The sequence below is a fragment of the Vespula pensylvanica genome, chromosome 16 (genome assembly GCF_014466175.1).
Source record: "Vespula pensylvanica isolate Volc-1 chromosome 16, ASM1446617v1, whole genome shotgun sequence".
In the NCBI taxonomy this organism is placed as follows: Eukaryota; Metazoa; Arthropoda; class Insecta; order Hymenoptera; family Vespidae; genus Vespula; species Vespula pensylvanica.
Genome location: NC_057700.1, coordinates 2,530,238 through 2,552,431, shown reverse-complemented (window position 1 = coordinate 2,552,431; position 22,194 = coordinate 2,530,238). Strand labels below are relative to the sequence as shown.

The window sequence follows — 22,194 nt, the reverse complement described above, 5'->3', positions numbered from 1 at the left end:
AAAAAAAAAGAAAATAAAAACGAATTGAGAAATAAATAACAAAAAAAGAGGAAAGAAAAGAAAATGGAGAGAAAGAGAAAGAGATGGAAAGAGAAAATGGGTTTTGTCATTAAAATATAGTAACATTCACATAATACGCACCGGTCCTCGTCCTCGATAACATCCACCATGTCGATCATGACCATTTTTTGGTAATATAAAAAGCGTTTGTTTTAAAATCTCCCTCTTGCACCACAGTCTCCGATAATCAAAATATATATATATATATGTTTATATATATATATATATTTATATCTTCTTACACAGTGTCTCTTCGAATATTTTTCTTCGTCGTTAATTATATCAAATTTAAAAATGGCTACACACACGTAGATACAAACATATATATATATATGTATGTATGTATATATTATATATGTAAAAATGCCGTAAAAAATATGAAAATATTTCTAATCTTCTCGATATAAATATTTATATTTATACATACATACATACATACATATATATATATATATAAAAAAAAAGATTAACAAACTTCGAAATTGATAAGTATTATTTGCTCGATTAAGAATAAACACTAATACTAATAATAATAATAAGAAAAATAATATACAAATCGACCAACGAATACAGACAGAGATATATAGATGGATAGATAAATAGACGAATGGATAAAAACAGAGAAACACAGTGAAAGACAGACAGAGAGAGAGAGAGAGACAGAGACAGAGAGAAAGAGAGATAGAGAGAGAGAGAGAGAGAGAGAGAGAGAGAGAAAGTAACGCGGCAATTCCGCGCGACGGTTCGTAACGAACTGAATCGGTTTCGTTGAAAGACGTCGTTGAAACTCACTCCCGTGACCGCGACGATGAGAACGACGAGAACGACAACGACGAACGACGTCGTATCGTTTCGTTTCGTTTCCTTTCGTTTCGTTTCGTTTCCTTTCGTTTCCTTTCGTTTCGTTCGTTCGTTCGTTCGTTGCTTTGGTGGGCACGCGCTTTTGTCAATAAGCGTCACGGCGCCTGCTCGAGACGTCGTTAACTACATACGTACTTACGTACGTACGTGTATATATATATATATATATGTATGATGTATCTATGTATGTATATACATATATATATGTATAAGACCTGACGAAAGAGATAGCTTGCATGATTCAATATTTGTTTCACTTGTTTTCTTTTTCTTTTTCTTTTTCTTTTTTTTTGTTTTTAAGATGGAAGAGAGGGAAGAAAAGGTCGAATCCATTTATCTTCCTTTTTTAATTTTCTTAATTCTCTTTCGTATAACTAGCCTCGCTTCGCAAACAATCCCACGTGATTTTCAGTAATGTTAATTTATATCCTGTTCTTTAATTGTCGATATATTTTTTCGACTAATATTTTTGTCTTCCTTTTTTTCTATTTGTTTCTACGAAGACGTTTTCTTTTTTTTTTTTTTTTTAGTTCTTAGTAGTAAAAATAAGTAAGCAAGTACTTAAGTGTTAGCCCAAATTACAAAGTTAAAGAGTCTCGAGGAAAAGATTGATTCTTCTTTAACGTCATTCGTCAAAGAACTTTTGAACTAGTTTTTAGGAACTTTTCGTTCATCTAGGAACTTTTGGTTCTATCTTTACAACCCCTTTCCATCCTATATCAACCCTTCCTGTGCTTATTTTTATTCTTTCAAGTAAAATTTCAAACGACGAGAGAACGAATTTCTTCTAATCTTTCTTTTACCAAAATTTCTTTACGGTTCTTATATATGTATTATAATAGACGATTATTTATTATTATTTTAAAATTCATTAAAAATCACGTATACGGACAAACATATATAAATACGTATAATTATAAATGTGTGTGTGAGTTTGTACGTACACAAGTTACATTAAGATCAAGAATTTTAGGTCAAGGAACTTCTTTCATAAAAACCGGTTCTGAAAAAAAGAAAAAAAAAAAAAAAAAAGAAAAAAGAAGATCAAAAAAAAAGAAAAGAAAAAAAAATCAAGGATAAAGAATCCTATCACTATTTACCTTGAAAATTTTAATATTTGTAACAAAACATGTTTTCAATAAAAACTCGATCATAATCGTTCGTATTCGTATTCTTATCTTGATGATACGTGATTTGTAATCATAATCATATGATTTATATTTTTGTCTCCTAAAAAAAGAAAAAACAAAAAAAAAAAATATATAAAGAAAAAATATTTTCAAGAATTTTTTAAATAAAAAAAAAAATAAAAAATAAACCAATACTCAAATATCCATATAGATAATCCATTAATAAAGAATATTTACATTAAAGTAGAACGATTTACGAATAATCCATACAGATGAGAGATTATTATTAATTGCTTTTACGTTTGAGGTCAGAGGGAGTGACCTAACGTAAATTTCTACCTATTATCCTATGGGAACAACTCGAGATGTCCTATTTTTCTTTTTCTCTTTTTCTCTCTTTCTCTCTCTCTTAATAAAATCCTGTCATTATTTATCACAAAGTGTCTAATATTTGCAAAGAATGAAAAAGAAAAAACTATATAACATAACATACACATAAACATGTATATATATATATATATATATATATATATATATATATATATATATATATATACACAAAGAAATCATAATTCGATCATAATATCACATTTTTATGAGTACGCAATAAAATAAACGAGCTAAAAAAAAAATTAAATTTGTAATAAGAGTTATTAAATAAAAAATAAATAAAAAGAAAAAACCAATAGTCGAGTAATAATCTTATTCGGTTTTGATGAAAAATATTTATGTTAAAGTAGAACGATTTAGGAATAATCCATAGAGATGAGAGACTACTATTGACTGGTTATACGTTTGAGGTCAGTGGGAGTGACCTAACATGAGTTGCCACCTATCCTTTGGGAACAATTCGAAGTGTTCTATTTCTCTCTCTCTCTCTCTCTCTCCCTCTCTTTTCTATTCATCCATTAGAATGAAATAAGCACTCTTATCTCATATCGAAATCGAGGACGTATATGATACAGGAAATGCAAACGTAAGAATTCTCTTATGTAGCTTGGTTGTATTAAAATTGCTTGCCAAATGTAAACACTTGAACGTTTTCTTAGTAATCGATGACTCATAGAGAATAATTTAGCTATGAGATATTACCGTACAATGAGAATATATAAAGAAGGAAACGAAAAAATCAAGATTAGTAAGCTTTGTGTATTAGGTAATATATGAACATTATCGTTTTGACGTTTTATCTATTTGTATGATTCATATTCTAGATATATTAATCCTCTATAATCCAAATTATTTTTATTGTTTACAAACAAAAATATTATTTATATTTAACACAGATTATTAGTTATTAGTATTTACTAGTATTAATATTTAATATAGTATACATTATAATTTGGCATGAGGGTCTTAATATAGTATACTGTATTAAATATATAATGTATTTAGTATAATATACTTGATATAATTTATACGTAGTGTATATATATATATATATAAATTTTTTTGTTAGTAATAATACACTTAATATAATATATTTAGTATAGTATTCTTATTATAATGTAAGTGTAATATAATATTCATATAACTATATTTAAAACAATGAATTTTTGTTACAAATATTAAAATTCGTAAGAAAGTTTTATTTTGATATAACTCTTTTTCTATTTGTACTATACTAGATATTAATTATATTAAAAAAAAAAATATATATATATATATATGAAAAACAAAACAATTAATTTTATGACAATAAAATTAAACATAAAGAGAATTAAAAAATTACATGGTATTATAGAGGATTACATTTTAAATACATTTAATAATAATATTTTTTTCAAAATACATCTAACTACGTATCGTCAGATAAGATAGCGATGTTAATATTGCGTTTACGTAGTTTTTGAGTCATATCAGTTAGTAAGAAGAATTAAATTTAAGAATGTCATCATTACTGATCAACAAGTATCATTTCTTAATAGAAACGAATCCCGGTAATATGTTTCATAATTTATTTCTACTACGCTTCTGTTTAATTTTCGAGATAAATCTGTCTAAAATTTATTTTTAATCCAGTAACGTTACTATCGTTACAATCATATTTATAATATATATATATATATATATATATATATATATTATATATAAACTATATAAATCATATATAAATATATATACGTATATAGAGCGGGCCAAAAGTTCTTAGGTGATATCAGATATTATTTTTTTTATATAGCGAAATAATAAATTTAGCTCGTAAAATAACAAGCCTAACTGCTTTAATTGGAAGCTTTAAAAAAAAAAAAAAAAAAAAAAAAAAAAAAAAAAAAAAAAAAAAAAAAAAAAAAAAAAAAAAAAAAAAAAAAGAAAGAAAGAAAGAAAGAAAAGCAATTGATTTTTTATATTTAATTTAGAAACTTTTGACCATACTTGAGAAGAACTTTTGATTCATACGAACGATTTCAATAATTATATATAATTTATGTTATAAACATAATCTCACGTATTACAAGGAGTACTAACCTTTCCTTTTGTTGCATTTGTTTGATCATGATATCAGCAAGTGGATCAGTGACTGATCTTTCTCCAAGAAGTCTTTGCCGATCCAAGTCACCTTGCATTTGTGCAAACGCATGTTCTCCGATATTAACAGATGTCTCCAATTGTGCAGAAAGTTCCACGGTTTCTTCATCGTCTAAAAACATACATCTGTTTTATTTCTTTTCTCTTTTTTCTTTTCCGCATATATACCAATAATATAGATTTTTAGATATAGCGTATGTCATTTATGATATTAATTTTTCTTATCTGCCTTTTCTACTTTTATAATTAGTTAATATGAGTAAATGAATTCTTTTAATTATTTACAAAACGAGCGTGACGATCAAGATATCAACGAATTGACAAATGATATATAACTCTACGCGTAATGTATATTATGTATCTATGTATTAAAATTATCTCAAGATTAATATTTTTTTAATATCTCTGTTTTAATACAGAAATACTAAAAGAAAAGAAAAGAAAAGAAAAAAAAGATATGATCCAAAAGATGTTCGAACAATAAATGCTTCGTATAAAAAATAGTGCGAGTTAAAAGTTTCTAATTGACTTTTGAAAACACTTGGGTAAATACTTTCGCTTTTTTTTTTTTTTTTTTTTTCTTATTTTCGACTACTCCGTATATAATTTATTTTTCTTTGCGACATAACAATGTTTGAAAATAAATAATAAAATATGATTTCTCTCTATATCTCTCTCTCTCTTTCTCTGGCTGTCTCTCTTGATCAAGAGTTGCTCGCATAGAAATCGAATAATAGTATCTATTTCTAGAGCTTTAAGGTCCTATACTCGTCCCGATTCGATCGACTAATTCGATACCCATCCAAGTAATGCACAGAGCCATATATATTTACCGAATGACCCACTTAACGGTATGATCGATTCCCAACGGTTGCCCTGATTTGAACTTGAACCTTTGAAAAAAAAAAAAGAAAAGAAAAGAAAAGAAAAAAACCTAGAAAAAAAAATTTCCAAGCACGTACATTATTGAACGATGACACTTAATGAAAAATCATCGAATGTTAAACAACAATAGATAATAAAATATAAATTGTTTTTGTCACCAAGTATTATTCGATCATGTTACCATTGAATAATATTAATTCATTCTATTGTTTACCAATCCTATCGAACAAGACAATAGTTATCTTTAAAGAGATTTTATTCTCTTATTCAACTAACTTCTCAATCTAACTTCAAACAAATAGATTGTTACCATGTAAAGCGTGTTGAGGATTGTCAATAATTCTAATTTGACGATCAGGTAACAATGGTTCTCCATCGGTTCCACCTATATCGATTGGTAATTGCCAGCATGCGTTGTCCTGTTCCGCCAAATTTCTTGGAAAATAAAGTGGGAGAATTATTTCGTATATACCGAGGTCACAAGGTTCTAGGACGAGGATTATACACGTCAGAGAGTCTGAGTATTGCTCCAGAAACCTTCTTATCGTTCCTACAATGAAATATAATTTATATATATGTGTTTTATAATGAAATATAATATATATATATGTATATGTATACGTATGTATATATAATTAATGAACAAATTAAAACTATTAGTAAAGAATTTACTAATCTTTTATAATAATAATAATAATAATTATTATTATTATTATTATTGATTGGATTTTAGAGATATTCACATACTAAGTGCTATATGTGCTCCTGCATCAGGTGGATAATTTCTTCTCACTGAGTTGATCACTGGCAAAGCGATGCTACGTAGTCCAAGCTCTCTAGATTTTTGTAATACGTTTCTGTAAATAGAAAAAAAAAGAAAAAAAAAAAAAATAATAATATTGATAAATGTTGATAAATATTTGAACGTTGTTCATATAATCAATTGAAGCTCGGTAACTATGTATTTCTATTTTATTTGGTCAGTATTTTTATTAATTAATGATAAATATTTTGTACGATAAATAGTCATTATATATCGATATTTCGGTTAGTATAAATAATTGTTTCAGAGATGCGTTTTGGTCGTCTCATTTGTATTACGTATTGATAAATTATTATAAATACTAACCATTTAAATGTTTAAAGATATTGACCCAAAAATAGTAACCATAATTATGAAAGTGATCGATAGTCGGATATTTTTCCTTCCGAGATAGATATTTCGATTGAAATTATTGAATAATTATTTTTCCATAATGGACAAACAAATAGAAAAGAAAAGGAAGTATATTTATTTCTGAAAAAAAAAAAGAGAGAAAAAAATAAGAATTCTTTTATGTAATTAAAAATTTTTTTTTAATATCTCTAATGACTTGTACTACTTTCATAATCACCGTTTAAATTGATAATAGATTGATTTTTTTTTCTTTTTTTATATTAATACATACATGATATATCGTACCTGTAACAACAATGCAACGTGTTCTGAGCTGCTGTTTGATATTTGATATTGTAAAATGGGCCAACAGTATGAATGATAAACCGTGCGGGTAAGCCATGTCCTTGAGTCACTCGGACTTCACCGGTTTTACATTCTGTAAAAAATTGTTATTATAGATTTAAGGATATCTAAAGTATCCGATTGGTCGGACGTTATATATCGATTAACAATAATCGTTTAATATTATATAAAATGCTAGCCTTTAATATTGCTTGCTCCTCTAACTGTCAATCTAACTAACATTTACCGATAATAATTTATTTATTATTAACATTTTTTCTTTTTTTTTTGTGTAATATATTTATATCTTATTATTGATTTTAATCAATTTAATAATTCACTTATTAAATATATAATAATGTTCTTTTTCTTTATACCGTTTTTCCAATGTGTCAAATATATATATATATTATATTCTCTTTTTTAATTTTTGTAACCATTAAATAAATGATTTATTTGAGAAAATGATTAATATATAAATATTTAAAATGTCAATAGAAATAATATGATTTGCTTACTGAAATAACGTGTCTGTTTTGCTTTTCTGTTTTGTTTCAAATTTTATAAACGATTTTATATATTATTAATACAATTTTTTATAAAATTGTTTTTACGTTGAAATGAAATGAAATGAAATGAAACGAAATGCGTTATCGAACTAGACGCACACCTTTTACTTCGTTATAAATTTCCATCTTAAGTGCTGACCCTGCACGATCGAATATTCTTTGGCACATGATGCTATTTTCGTCCATTGTCTCGTTTGTGGAGTTTACCACGGCGTCCACTTGTAAAATGGATATATCGCCAGTCCTGAAAAAGAAATATAAAAAAATGTAATACTCTATATACACACACATATATATCTATATATAAAACGATAATTTTCGATAGTAATACTTCTATACCAAGTTTAATTATTTCGCTAAAAAGAATTTAGATACAATTATTTAAAACAGTATTATTGAAATAAGATAATATCTTTTATAAAAACCATTATTTTTTTTCCTTATCATCTAATTATCACACGCTAATCATTTTTATCTATCATTATTATAATATATTAATAGATAGATTAAAAGATAATAATTTTCTTCTCCAAAATTAATCATAGATCAAATACTATACCTTATAGATAAATCATTTAATTTTAATAATCTAATTATATCATACATAAATATGATATACGTAAATAGTATGTATACCTATTAATTTTTTATAATAATATTTATTTGCTGAATGAAATCATATTAATTTAGATGTAATATAATTGTTGAAATAAAATAATAATCATACCATAATGCAATTTTGTTGTTAAGTGCAGGTTGACAGGGAAATGGACTAATGGTGTGATGGCTCGGTTCATCGATAGAATTCGAATAGTCCGTGAATCGATGTTGAACAGGAAAATCGGTCCATTTTTTTAGTGCACTTATGTCGACGACATCCGGGGCGATACGCAACGGTTCCATCAGCCTCATTCAGCTGAAAGCAATACGATTACGTTACTCCTATTGGGATACATGTAACAATACTCCTTTTATTCCTACTGTGTGCGTTTATTGGAATAATCAAATAAATAGTCAAGATAAAGAAAACAATATCTTTTTCTTTTTATTTTCTATCTTATCTTTTAACGTAAAAAAAAAAAAAAAGAAAAAAAGAAAAAGAATTCATTTCAATATAAATAGACACATTTATCAGATAAATAATAAATAAATAAATACATATATATGAAATGATATTTTTACAAATATAACAATATAAATCATATATATATATATATATATATATATATATATATATGAAATGTTTTCTTTTGCAAGACCGGAAAGTCAAGACCGAAAAATGCTTTTGGTGTACGTTAGGTTCTAAAAATAAACAGCTTTATCGATGAAAATATAGGTCATATACAGTAGATATGTACCTGTATACATACGTATGTAGAAGAGAGACGGAGAGAGAAAGAGAAAAAGAGAGAAAGAGAAAGAGAGAGAGAGAGAGAGTAAAATACCGAAGGACACGGCCCGGAGGAACAATTGAATTTTCTCAAATTATTCTCTGTTCCGTGCGTTTTCGTTTCCGTGTACGGTCAAACTTTCCTACTTGCATATAGATCCAAGCGGATATACATATATATATATATATATATATATATATATATACACATGATAGAAAGAGAAAGACAGAAAGAAACAGAAAAAGAAACATAAGAGAGAGAGAGAGAGAGAGAGAACATGGAAGTTATATAGGATATAGGCTCCCCTATAAAAGACAAGGAGACAGAACGACTGGCGCCGTCTGGCCTAACGCCGATCCTATACCCTCTTCTTTCACGCAACCCTCCCAGTTCGTAGTATAAAAGAGGATCGTCGACCTCAGGTTTCATAGTACATATTCGATATAATCTTCTTAAATGTTAAATCCGTAAAAGAAATCGACAAGACTAAAATTGTCATTTACAATAGTGGATGGCATTGGCATTTACGTGTGTTGCAACGAAGATTAATTGTAATACCGTATGCGTCGTTAATAATATATATCTGTATGGTATAGGATTATCGTTTTTCTTTTTAATCCTTTTTATAATGTCTTTAAATTAATAAAGTAATAATTACGCTTGAATGAATATTATTTTATTGATAAAGATGGATAGATAGGTAGATAGTTGGAGAGAGAGAGAGAGAGAGGGAATATTAGAATAATGTAATAATAATATCATAATCTTATTAATGGGAATAGTAATGGTATTATGATAATATTATTATTTTAGTTCTAATAATGATAGTAATATCACGTTATTAATAATATATTATTATTTTTTTATGTTTGTATATATTTCGTAGTTTAGATCTACATCAGCTATGATTATTAAATATATTTTATGAATATATGTAATTAATGAAGAAATTATTATTAACGAGCGATAGTAGATTTAGAATTGAAAAAATAAGAAAAAGGGAAAAGTAAGTTAGAAGTTTATTTTATCATTAAGAACACTTATTGATGGACGATTTAAAAAACGAAAATTATCGTTCGTTCATTCGTTCATTCGTTCGTTCGTTCGTTCGTTCGTTCGAGAGAATTATCTTTGCATGAATCATTAAGATTAGATTAAGAGCGCCAAGCTTTTGCCGGACGAAAATCACGAATCGTTTTAGTTGAATCACTTCAAACGAGCGACGATAGCTCAAGGATTTTCTTCGACAGATAAAAATTGAATTATCATGAAGGATTTGCTAGAACGAGTTTCATCTAATTCGAAATTTCTAAACGAATCTAACGTTAAGATGCTATGATAAATAAAAAAATAATGTAATCTCTATTTTTACTACGACGTTTTCTATCTTATTTATAATGCACTTGAATGGTTCTATATAAGTTAGAAAGAAAATTAGATATCTATATATAATTTATTCAAATTATTTTAATAATCTTTATCTAGGTATGTATAATTTAATCTATATTTTAGTATTTATTAATTTATTCTCAGGTAATATATAATTTATATTGATTGTATATTCATTTATTAAATTATTTATCTAAGCTATATAGATATCTATATAATTTATTGAATTATTTATCTAATGTGTATATATATATATATATATATATATATATATATATCATTTATATTCTATCTTTGTGGTTCTCTATTTAAAATTAAAAAAAAATGTTTAATTGTTGAATATATGAAAATAATAATTAATAATTTTTTTTTCAAGGATCTCAACTATATATGAATATAATAATTAAATGAAAGAGCTATATTGAATTCGCCTTTTTATCGATTTACTCGTAAAATGGGACATCTTTGACGGATTAACGTGAGCATCAAGGTGACGTGATCGTCGAATGTAATAGATTTTTTAGAACTTACACGTCTACTCCTGTTGAATTGAACTCTTCGCTGTTTCTATGTCACATAAAAATAAAAAGACGATAGGTATCTTCTTTTTATTTTTCTTTTTTTCTTTTATAACAAGTATGATTGATTACTAACCGAATTACAAATAAATAGAAATTCGAATAGAAGTTCGAAACATCGAAAATTTATATAAAAATATATTGTGGGATACTTTCAAACAAAATGTATTCAACCGTGTCGATAATAAAATGTGTGTGTGTGTGTGTGTATATGCGAGCGCGTTTTTTCTGTCAATAAACATAAAATTTAACTTAACTCTATATGGTAAATTGAAAATGCTGATTTTAGTTAACAGAAAAGAAAATAAAAAAGAACAGGAAAACAAAAAATGAAAAATAAAAAAGAAAAGAAAGAATACGTTTTCCTTTTTACATGAGCTTGCAAAATTTTTACAAGCACATTTACTTCATCGAATTCACTGTGTCAGCTCAAAACAAGTATGCACTTCTCTGATCTGAAACAGGCTTTACAATTTCTTTTGTATCCGCCTGCGTGTTTGTGACATCTTTTTCCCTTTGAAATTTACTTTTCAAATTTTATCGTAAAATATTTTTGAAATACATTTTAAAGTGTCCTCGTATTTAAATATAATGTAATTCGAAATTCGATGTAAATACGTAATTCGAAAAACATTTCACAAGATTTTGCTATATTATACGGAGAAATTTATCACCGTGGATAATATCGATAATTTTTTCAAGTACTAAATAAATAAAACGTTCTTGATATATATATATATATATATATATATATATATATATAAAAAAAAAAGAAAACAAAAAGAGAATAAAAAAATAGAGAAACACAGAGACATAGAGAACACAGGATTAAGATTAAAAGTTCCCAACTAATTTCAAAATCGTATAATTCGCTTTCGAGATCTTTCGGGGTTAATCTTCTTGTATTTCTTTTCTTTTTTTTCTTCGATCAGATTGTTAAAACTACAAGCTTAGCTCGTTAAGCTACGAGTTTAACACAACAAGCTTAAAATATCCCGAAGATGAGTAATTGATTTTGTAAAATGACCTGAGAACTTTTCCTTTAGATTTTATCGTTTGACAAACGCAAAAGATGATTAATTTTAATATTATCCAGTCGATATTTTTCTCCCGATTGATCGGATAAAAAGTCATTGGAAAAATAGAATGTAGCTTGTCTAACTATTACATCTTTTTTATTCTTTATTTTCTTTTTCCTTTTTTTTTTTTTTTTTTTTTTTTTTTTAAAGGTTTCACACGAGATTAGATGACTCGCGTGCCAAGAGGACTAGTAGAGCTATCCAATCACTAGAAACCTTTAAAAAGTGGCACACACATGCACTCTTTCGTTAACTGTGTATCTATGCAAATGAGAGAGAAAGAGAGAGAGAGAGAGAGAGAGAGAGAGAGAGAGAGAGAGAGAGAGAAAGCTAAATTCTTTGCCCTCTCAACAGAGTGGCTTCTCTTGCATAGTTGCACGTCATTCACAATTAGAAAGATCTTCAAAATTAGAGAAGGATAGAGAGAGAGAGAGGGAGAGAGAGAGAGAGAGAGAGAGAGAGAGAGAGAGAAAGAAAGAGAGAGAGAGGACTCCATTATTGTAACACAATGTTCATTTCATTCAAAAGGTGCTAAAGATAGAAAGATAATGCATATATGTTAAATACGAGGATGATAAAGAAAAAAAGAAAGAAAAAAAAGGAAAAAAGAAAAAAGAATATTGTAGTCTTTAACTAAATGAAAAGAAAACGTTTATATTTTCTTTCCTTTTTAATATGTAAAATGACCTATCTTTTATTAAACCAAAGAAAGAAAAAAAAGAAAAGGAAATACAAAAAGTATTGACTTGTATAAACGAAGCTTCGAATTAAAAAAAAAAAAAAAATAAAAATAAAAAAAAAAAAATAAAAACTGAGACAACAATTAAAAGGACTATTAAAACTTGTTATAAATTATTATCATCATTATTATTATTTCGTTGTTCTGTTTGTTTTTATTATTTTATTAATTACGATATATACGATCATAAATATATATATAATTATATTTTTCTTTTTGAAAATTGTAAAAATAAAAATAAAAAACAAGCAAATTACGATAATAATTATACAGAAAAAAAGGAAGGAAAAAATTGGACGAGAGACGATAAACAGACATTGCGAGATTGAGTGCTATGATAAAATGTATGATAAAAAGAAAAAGAAAAAGAAAAAGAAAAAGAAAAAGAAAAAGAAAATCGAAAAAGAAAACAAAATAAAATTGAGTAGTAGCGAACGAGGGAGCGAGTAACCGAGTGAGTGAGTGAGTGAGTCATCGAACAGCTGATCGAGAAAAAAGAAACGCTATTTGACCCACATAAATTCTTGAAAGGAAGCAAGCACGAGACGAGCATGTGGACCTATACAACCTTCTCAGGAATGTCGACAAAAAAGGAAGATCGCGTCAGGTGTTTTTTGTCTGATATCCGATAGCAATGAAGTGGCGCTACTTGCGTGTGCCAGGTCAGTTTTCTTCATACGTGTGAATTCATTCCCACGCTTGTTATTAATAAACAATTTCGATGGAAACATTCGAAAAACATTTCAATAAAAACGTTCCGTCATTTTTTCTTCTTTCCTATCTATCCTTTGCATCTTCTTTATAATCTCATAATTTCCAAAAAATCTTACTGCCCGAAATTTCAACAAATTTGTTAGAATTTTGAGAAGGATATACCGATTCTTATGACTTTTTCTTGTTTTATTTCTTTCGCATAAAAATTAGATCAAAATTTCTTAGACGATTTTAAAAATCAATCAATTCGATACGATTTATTCAATCTTGTGGTTGTAATTTTACGAGTTAGTCTTGCGTTTTAGATTCTGGAAAAGGAAGAAAGAAAGAAAAAGAAAAATCTAAAATGTTTTTGCAAAAAAAGAAAGTAATTGATTTCGAAAGTTTTTAAGTGTTCATTTCTCTTTTTTGTTTTTTCTTTTTTTTTTTTTTTTTTTTTTTAACCAAAATCGAATCGTTTAAATCGAAGAAGGTCGCGCTATAAGAAAGGGAGAAAATAAATTCGTTTTAGTTTTGTTGTAGTGGTATGTAGCAAGTGCTACGGTATTTTTCATAGTAAAAGAATTGGTGGAACAAACAGCCTCTGCAAAACCGTCTAAGGTGAGTGGCGTTTTGAGAATCCACTTAAAAGCGTCGCGCAAAAAGCGTTACCATGAGTCGGGGAGAACGACAGCTTCCTTGGACTAATTGGAGAACAGTTGGAAGCACGTCTAACTCTCTAACGTTAATTGCATACTGTCATCGAGCAATATTATTTTCCTTCATTTTTTTCATTTCAATTTTTAACAATTTTTGAAATAAATTATATAAAAAGAATTGATATATTATTATTATTATTATTATTATTATTATTGTAATCATTATTATATATATGTATATATATATCATAATAATATCAAAAATAAAAATATATATACATATATTATAAATAAATATATATATATATATATATATATATATAATTATAATTACTGTAACAGCTCTATAATTAAAATTATATATAACTATGATATTATAATGTAATTTATACTATAATTGCAATATTTGTTATCAGTATACAAATCAATATTGCAATTATATATTTTGAATGTTTCTATATTTGTGTATGCGTACACGCATGTAATAATACAATTTTGCCTAGGCAATGTTTCGTTTAATTTAAAATCGTTTAATTATATTCCATCGATAATGGTATCCATGTTGATTCCCTAAACTATTAGCATTATTGTTATGAATTGCATTTACATTTTGAATACTTCAAATACTATCGTTCTTTTTTAATAATATTAATTAATTAATACTATTTACTTACATATTTTTTGTATTAAAATAAATAAATAAAAAACGATAAGTAAAGTTCTAAAAATAAAATCAAAATTTTTACTAAATAAAAATAATAACGGATTAACAATATTCTAAACCAATAAAAAATAAAAAATAAACACATACATATATATATATATATAAAAATAACTATTTGCTATCTCTTTGTTATTTAGGTTTCGTTCAAATTGAGAGATGATATCATCCTAGCATACTCTTTCATTAGAAAAAGTGAGAGGCCTAATACATATGTATAATTGCGAAGAAGAATCTGAATGAACTTATTGTTAGCTTAATGTGTGTTCGACTAGGTAACTATTATTCACATCCGTTTGTTGAACCGTATAATACCAGACGATAAAGTATTATTAACAGACAGTCAACATGACTATAATCGAAATGTGCACTATTATTTGGTTCATTCGTGTTGAAAAAAAAAAAAAAGAAACAAAAAAGACGGAGAACAAAAAGAACAAAAACACGTATATGCTTATTACAATTCTTATTAGGAGCCTTTTAAAAGTGATTTTTGGTATCCTAAGTAATTATCACGATGCGTGTAGATTATTTATCCTCACGCACGTTGTTTAATCATGCGTGTGCGCTAACACCTGTTGTACCCTAAGTGTGACTCAACGATATCTATAATGGAATATAAAAATAAAAAATCCGTTATATATATATATATATAAAATATAGTGTGTTATAAAAATAATCTATAGGTGAATGAATGGGAAAAAGAAAGATAGAAAGAAAGAAAAAAAAAAGAGAAGGAGAAAAAAGGGATAAGAAAATTTCCAAACAACGATACCGATTAGTCTTTCGTGTATATTATATGTACATATATATATATATATATATAAGAATAATTAACAATGATATATTAATTTTCAATATACTTAGTTTAATGAAAAAGAAAGAAAGAAAAAAAAAAAAAGAAAGAAAATTTCCAGAGAAATTTATTACGTATAAAAAAATTACATAATCACGAATATAAAAACGAAGATAAACGATCGTACGAAATTTCCATAATACAGGGTTATCCAAACTAAAAAGATCCCAGACGATTGGAAATATCAATTATTCTCTATTTCGAGATTTAAAATTAATTGAGAAAGAAGGTTAAGAGGAAATTGCCTAAAAAAGGAAAGATATTAACAGATTATTGAAACGACTTGGTAGATAATATTTGTCTCAAGCTCTATAAAGACATATAATAGATCCCATCGTATTAAAAGGAAACATCGAAGTATAAAAATCGTTAACATCCGCCCATTTCCTTGATCGATCGAATAGACTAATAATTACATTTGACTTCAAACCTTGTCCCGTACCCAACCAACCTATATAGATTCTAACCAACCAACAATGTCTACGAGAAGCCTTGTATGTATCGTAATCGAGTATAGATCATAATCGATATTTGCGGGAAAGAAAATATACGATCAGCATAACGGTATCGTGTTATCGATGAACCGTATGTATCGTTTCGATTAAACAAACGGACCGATTTATGAGTAGAATGAAAGGATTTTGTTAAGAAAGAGAGAAAGAGAGAGAGAGAGAGAGAGAGAGAGAGAGAGAGAGAGAGAGAGAAGCAGACAGAGACAGACAAAGATAGATAGATAGAAAGAGAAAGAAAGAAAGAGAGAGAACATACGATTGTCCTCAAGGTTTATAGCCGTTCAGTTATTGGCATTTATACGAGCGCTCATAAGTCGATAAATGATGGTATTATGACGGTCAAGTAAATGACATAAGACAACTTGCTATCCGTCTAATCGTTACCACAATTATATATAGTATGTACTATGTACTTTGTAAAAATAATCCAATTTATTTATACACCTCACGTAACCGATTGAAACTACGTCTAAGATAATATATATCTTGTTCGTGTTCTATTAGAAATATTAAGAAAATATTTTATTCGAACGAATTCATTTTGTATTTTATAATTTATTCTAATTCTTCTTATTGTATGACATAAAAGGTTGAATCGGTAAGACGATTTACTATCTGTCTAATCGTTACCAGGGTATATAATACTTTGCAAAAATAATCCAATCTATTTGTATACCTCACGTAATCGATTGAAACCATCTATAAGAAAAAAAAAATATATATATATATATATATCTTATTCGTGTTTTATCAAAGATATAATAGAAATAAGATTAAGACGAATTAGTTTTTTTATTATAATTAATTATAATCCTTCTTATTTTAGAGAACGGATCAACAGTTTTTAAATGATTTTAAAAAATCAATTTCTTTTTTCAGCATCTTTAGGCTAATTTCTTTTCTCAAATTCCGTAAAGTAAAAACAGTATGTAATACCGAGCAATAAATGAATATTAAAAAAGAGAAAAAAGTAGGTATTTAAGTTATACGATTAAAAAACAAGTTTATAATAGTTCGCCCTTATATAATTTCCTATTTATGTTAGAAATTGATTTATCGTTTCTAAGAATCGCTAAATAAGTTCTAAGAATCATACAGGTACTTTCCTCATAGAACGATTAGATTATCTCGACACATTTGACTTCTCTACACCTGTTACTCGTCCACTCGATCATCCGTCTTCTGACGCAAATATCTTTTACGTTACACGCAAAACTAACGTGAATTTCCTTTTGATCTTATGTATAGATAGTTATCATGCTATATATACGTAAACTCATATATATATATATATATATATATATATATATATATATATACACACACACACACACACATATATATGTTGACTTAGTAAGTATGGCGACTTGAAATAGTTATATAATTTTTACTAATTTTAATAAGCAATATTTCTTGAAAAACATTTTATAGTATTAATTAAAATGCATCTATAAGTTTCCACTACGTAAACGATAAATATAAAAGAAAAAACATTTATTTTAATCAATGATATCCGTTTCATTAGATAATAATTTTTCTAAGATATTAATAATTAATTTTTTTAATGAATTCATTTGCACACTTAATAATTAATTCATATGCGTGCTAATATTTAGAAAGATTAAAACAATTATTCTAATGCCAATGTATGTATATATATATATATATATATATATATATATATATAATATACACACATTTATATGGTGAGTATATACTATTAATTAAAATATAAATTAAAAATGAATGAATTGACTTCATGTACATTCCGTCTTATTAACTTGAAAATGATTTTCTAAGAATCTAAGAAACGATGGTCGATGTAATCGATGATCTAAACGATGTTTACGTTTAACTTTAAGAAAAAAATTACAAAAAAAGAAAAAAACATGGAGAATTAACAATGTAGTATAAAAATGAACCGAAGAATATTATTTGCATTTCGTTCGAGCAACGAAGGTTCACTTTAGTGCAACGACGTTATCGGGAAACGGTCGAATCGATATTAACTCGGTTACGATCCTAATCCTTCGGTGTATCCTCTCGTCGTTGGATAGAAACTCTAATAAGTATGAAGAACGTAGCCTGTGAAGTTCGTTAAGTTGCCTACTTTAAAAAATAATGTCTTTTGTGCTAGATATTTTCTAAATGAATTTAGAAATAATATATATTTATAGTTTCTTCGTCTCGATAAACTACAAAGAAGACGTCATTTTGTTCATATAATTGATACGAAACAAAGATGACAAAGATTAATAGAAAAACGAATCAGATATTTCTTATTACAAGATTTCTAATGTTGAATTAGTATTACTATTTATATGATTTTTTATAAGTAGATTATACGATCTATTTTTATGATTCTTTTCTTAAATAATTTTTTCCTATTTTGAATTAATGACATCATTGGTATTTAGTATTAATCTTATGATTTATATCATTTTTTATAAATCGTTTTTTACATCTTAAATTATAATTACAATTTGAATTAATCGGTATATCAAATCTAAGTCCTACAAATCTGTATTATAATTCCTGATAAATCATATTTCTAATCCTAAAAAAAAATTTCATATAATTTATTATGGTTTATATAATGAACCTTACTAGTCATATCTCTGATCTTGAATTACTTTTACAATTTACATTAATCCTATAATAATGTATTTAATTTCTAATAAAGTCATATTGTATAAAATCTTGGATATATAAAAAAGATGATAAATGAATAACATTCGATTCAATTTATCCGGTCAATATTCAAATTAGAAAAAATTAGAAATATATTCGTTATAAATTTCCTATTAATTAATAAGATTTTATGATAAATATGAGGAAAGACAGACAGACAGTGACGAGAGAGAGAGAGAGAGAGAGAGGGAGAGAGAGAGAGAGAAAATTAGAAATTAGAAGCAAATGTCTATTAGAACGTGTATTTTCACGAAGAAAATTAGAAATGTTATTTCCCCGATATGTACGTCACTATACAAAGGACGAGTGATCATATTCATATGAATGACCTGGAAGAGGAAGACAGAGACAGAGACAGAGACAGAGACAGAGAGAGAGAGAGAGAGAGAGAGAGAGAGAGAGAGAGAGAGAGAGAGAGAGAGAGAGAGAGAGAGAGAGAGAGAGAGAGAGAGAGACATAGGACAGAGCATAGACATAGAGACAAAGATAGAGATAAAGAGATAGAAAAAGAGAGATAGATGGAGAATAATGAGGGAATGAAAAATAGAGTTGGAAAGAGAAAGAAAGAAGGAAAAAAAGAGAAAGAAAGAGAGGCTGAGTGAGCGTGAGAATGAATGAAAGAATGAGAGAATGATTAAGAGAGAGAGAATGAGTGAGAGAAAGAGAAAGAGAGACAAAAAGAAAGAGAAAAAGAAATAGAGAGAGAGAGAGAGAGAGAGAGAGAGAGAGAGAGAGAGAGAGAGAGAAAGGTTCAGATAGGACGAATACGAAGAGACGGAGAACGCACGACACGAATTATCGACGCGCGTTGCTCGGACATGCCGCTATACTGGCTCACCGATCAAGGTCACACACTGGAGGGTCTTCCGTTAGGTGTACTTAGGAAGCCGATGCGATGGACATCGGCAAAGGAGATAGCCAAAGAGAGAGAAAGAGAGAGAGAGATAAATAGATAGATAGGTAGATATATATGTACATAGATAGAGAGAGGAGAGGGAGAGAGAGAGAGAGATAACATCTTTACCTTTTCATTAATTGAACGACCTTACCTACTTCAACATCTCGTGTCTAAACACGAAGACAACTAAGACCAATCACGGAGATATAGGTTGACCCTTTTCTTACATTCATCTCTCTCTCTCTCTCTCTCTCTCTCTCTCTCTCTCTCTCTCTCTCTCTCTCTCTCTCTCTCGTTCGCTCGCTCGCTCTCTCTTTTTGTATCTGTGTATGTATATATGTATAAATGTACCTACTATACGTGTGTATATATGTATATATTTGTGTGTGTTTCCATAGAAGAAAATCGTTGAACGATATACATAGTAACACTCCAAGTAAAATAGAGAGCACTAAATAATAGAAACAAAAATAAAGTATAAAAAGAAAAAATTGTATAAATATTCGATGTTATAGAGAAGTTTGATCGCTTTGTTGTTGAAAGAAAAAAGAAAATAAAGTCCTGACGTCGATATACGTACTGTTATATATACGTTTAATTTCGACATTAATTAGTACTGTTAGAGCTTGTAAAATATATTTTACTGGTTTGGATGATATAATATATAACGTTGATGGAGATGACGATGACGATGACGATGACGATGACGATGACAATGACGATGATCGAAGAACTGTTTCATGCAGAAGGTTAGCAACGTATTCGCAGCTTACACTTTCTGTGCGTGCATATATATACATACATATATTATATATATATATATATATACATATATATATATATGTTCGTACATGCTTTGCAACATAGGTTATATATACGGAAAGCGAGAGAAAGAGAGAGAGAGAGAAAGAGGGAGGGAGAAGGGGGAGGGAGGGAGAAAGAGAGAGAGGAAAAAATGATGGAAGTTACATTAATATAGTTAAAGTACTTTACTACGTACACCGCGTTCAGAATTTCAATATTTATAAGAAGAACAGAACGGGGAAGAAGTTGACGCGTCGCCTAGACATCGAGCGATTTCTCTTATTCATATAGAGATAAAATATTTATCAGATAGCTCGCTCAAACGCGAATCGTATCGACGAAAGAGAGAGGGGAGTAAGACAAGAGAGAAAAGAGAGAGAGAGAGAGAGAGAGAAACAGGAAGTCAGAGAGAGAGAGAGAGAGGGAGAGAGGGAGAGAGAAAACAAGAAAATGCATCGATAAGGAAAAGTCGTAGATCGATGAAAAATAACGAGGAAAAGAAAAGGAAAGAAGAAAAACAGAGAGGGCAAAGAACAATGAAAACAAAAGAAACAAAATAATATGACCAATTGGAGATACATAAAATAAAGATAAAAAATAAGAACAAAAATAAATTTCATTTCACATGCAATATACAAGAGAGATAACCGCGTGCTTGATCGCGCCGACGCATTGTCCTCGGTGCACTCACCTTCGAAACGTCCGCCTTAGAACAGGCAGTCTCGTGTCTGCAAACGCAGCAGGCAAATTGGATACGCCAATCAGGATATATACAGGTAGTGGTAACACGCCGTACCAAACGAGACGAGATCCTTGTTCCCAGGCAAGTGTCAGTCCTATTTTTCTCCTTTCCTTCTTCTTTTCTTCTTCTGCTTACTCTCCTTTCTTCTCTTTACCTTCTTTTTTCCTTTGAAAAAATAATAATTTCCTCGTCTATATCTCTCGTTCGATCTAGATCCTTTCCTTTTTCCTTTGATTTATTGTTTATTATTATTTCTTGTTATATATCGTCGTATTTAGACGAAACGTCAGCTTCGTTTTCCTTGCTGCTCTTTAACCTCTTTTATGTCGTCTCGAGGAAAGACCCGCCAAGAGGACGAACGGACGTTTCGAGGACGCATTCGCGATGTCGAGGACGACTACGTACTATCCTCACCACGAAACGATCGCTACAGCACTGAAGCGCGTGTGCGGTGAGACGAGCCGGCGGCGCCACTTATCCCCCCACTCCTTCTCTTACTCCTACTCCTACTCCTACTCCTACTCCTATCCCTACTCCTGCTTCGATACGCTCTATTCTCGCCAGACCAATGATACTTGACTGGCAGCGCCACCATGCTCCACATCTCGCGCGCCATTTGCATTCTCCATTCTCATGGGCGCCAATCTTTGAATCTCTCTCTTTCACGAAATCGGAGGGAAAATATTTTCCTTTACTTTACGAGATTTTCTAAGCTTCGACTAAAAACGAATCTCTTCTATCGTTATACGTACCTGATTTTATCGACGTTTCATAGACGGCGCTGTTGCATCTTTCCATTATGAACCTACGCCAAGTGTGAACGTTCATTGGTCGATATACCATGTTACGATGATATTGGATTGATTTTACTTGTCGACTATTGGTTAATATTCGAGAATTTTCACCA

At 28.5% G+C, this 22,194-nt stretch overlaps 1 protein-coding gene across 1 annotated transcript in view; it reads right to left on the bottom strand.

Moving 5' to 3' along the window:
- The window catches only part of LOC122634928 (protein GDAP2 homolog), a 28,773-nt gene extending 7,039 nt beyond the window's left edge, over positions 1–21,734 (bottom strand). The window contains exons 1-7 of the mRNA XM_043824477.1: positions 21,237–21,734; positions 8,263–8,451; positions 7,637–7,779; positions 6,928–7,060; positions 6,213–6,322; positions 5,776–6,015; positions 4,521–4,692 (exon numbers count right to left, since the gene is read on the bottom strand). Coding sequence (XP_043680412.1) covers positions 4,521–4,692; positions 5,776–6,015; positions 6,213–6,322; positions 6,928–7,060; positions 7,637–7,779; positions 8,263–8,447 — 983 coding nt within the window. The 5' untranslated portion in view covers positions 8,448–8,451; positions 21,237–21,734. The remainder of the gene's footprint in view (positions 1–4,520; positions 4,693–5,775; positions 6,016–6,212; positions 6,323–6,927; positions 7,061–7,636; positions 7,780–8,262; positions 8,452–21,236) is intronic.
- Positions 21,735–22,194: the final 460 nt, after the last annotated feature.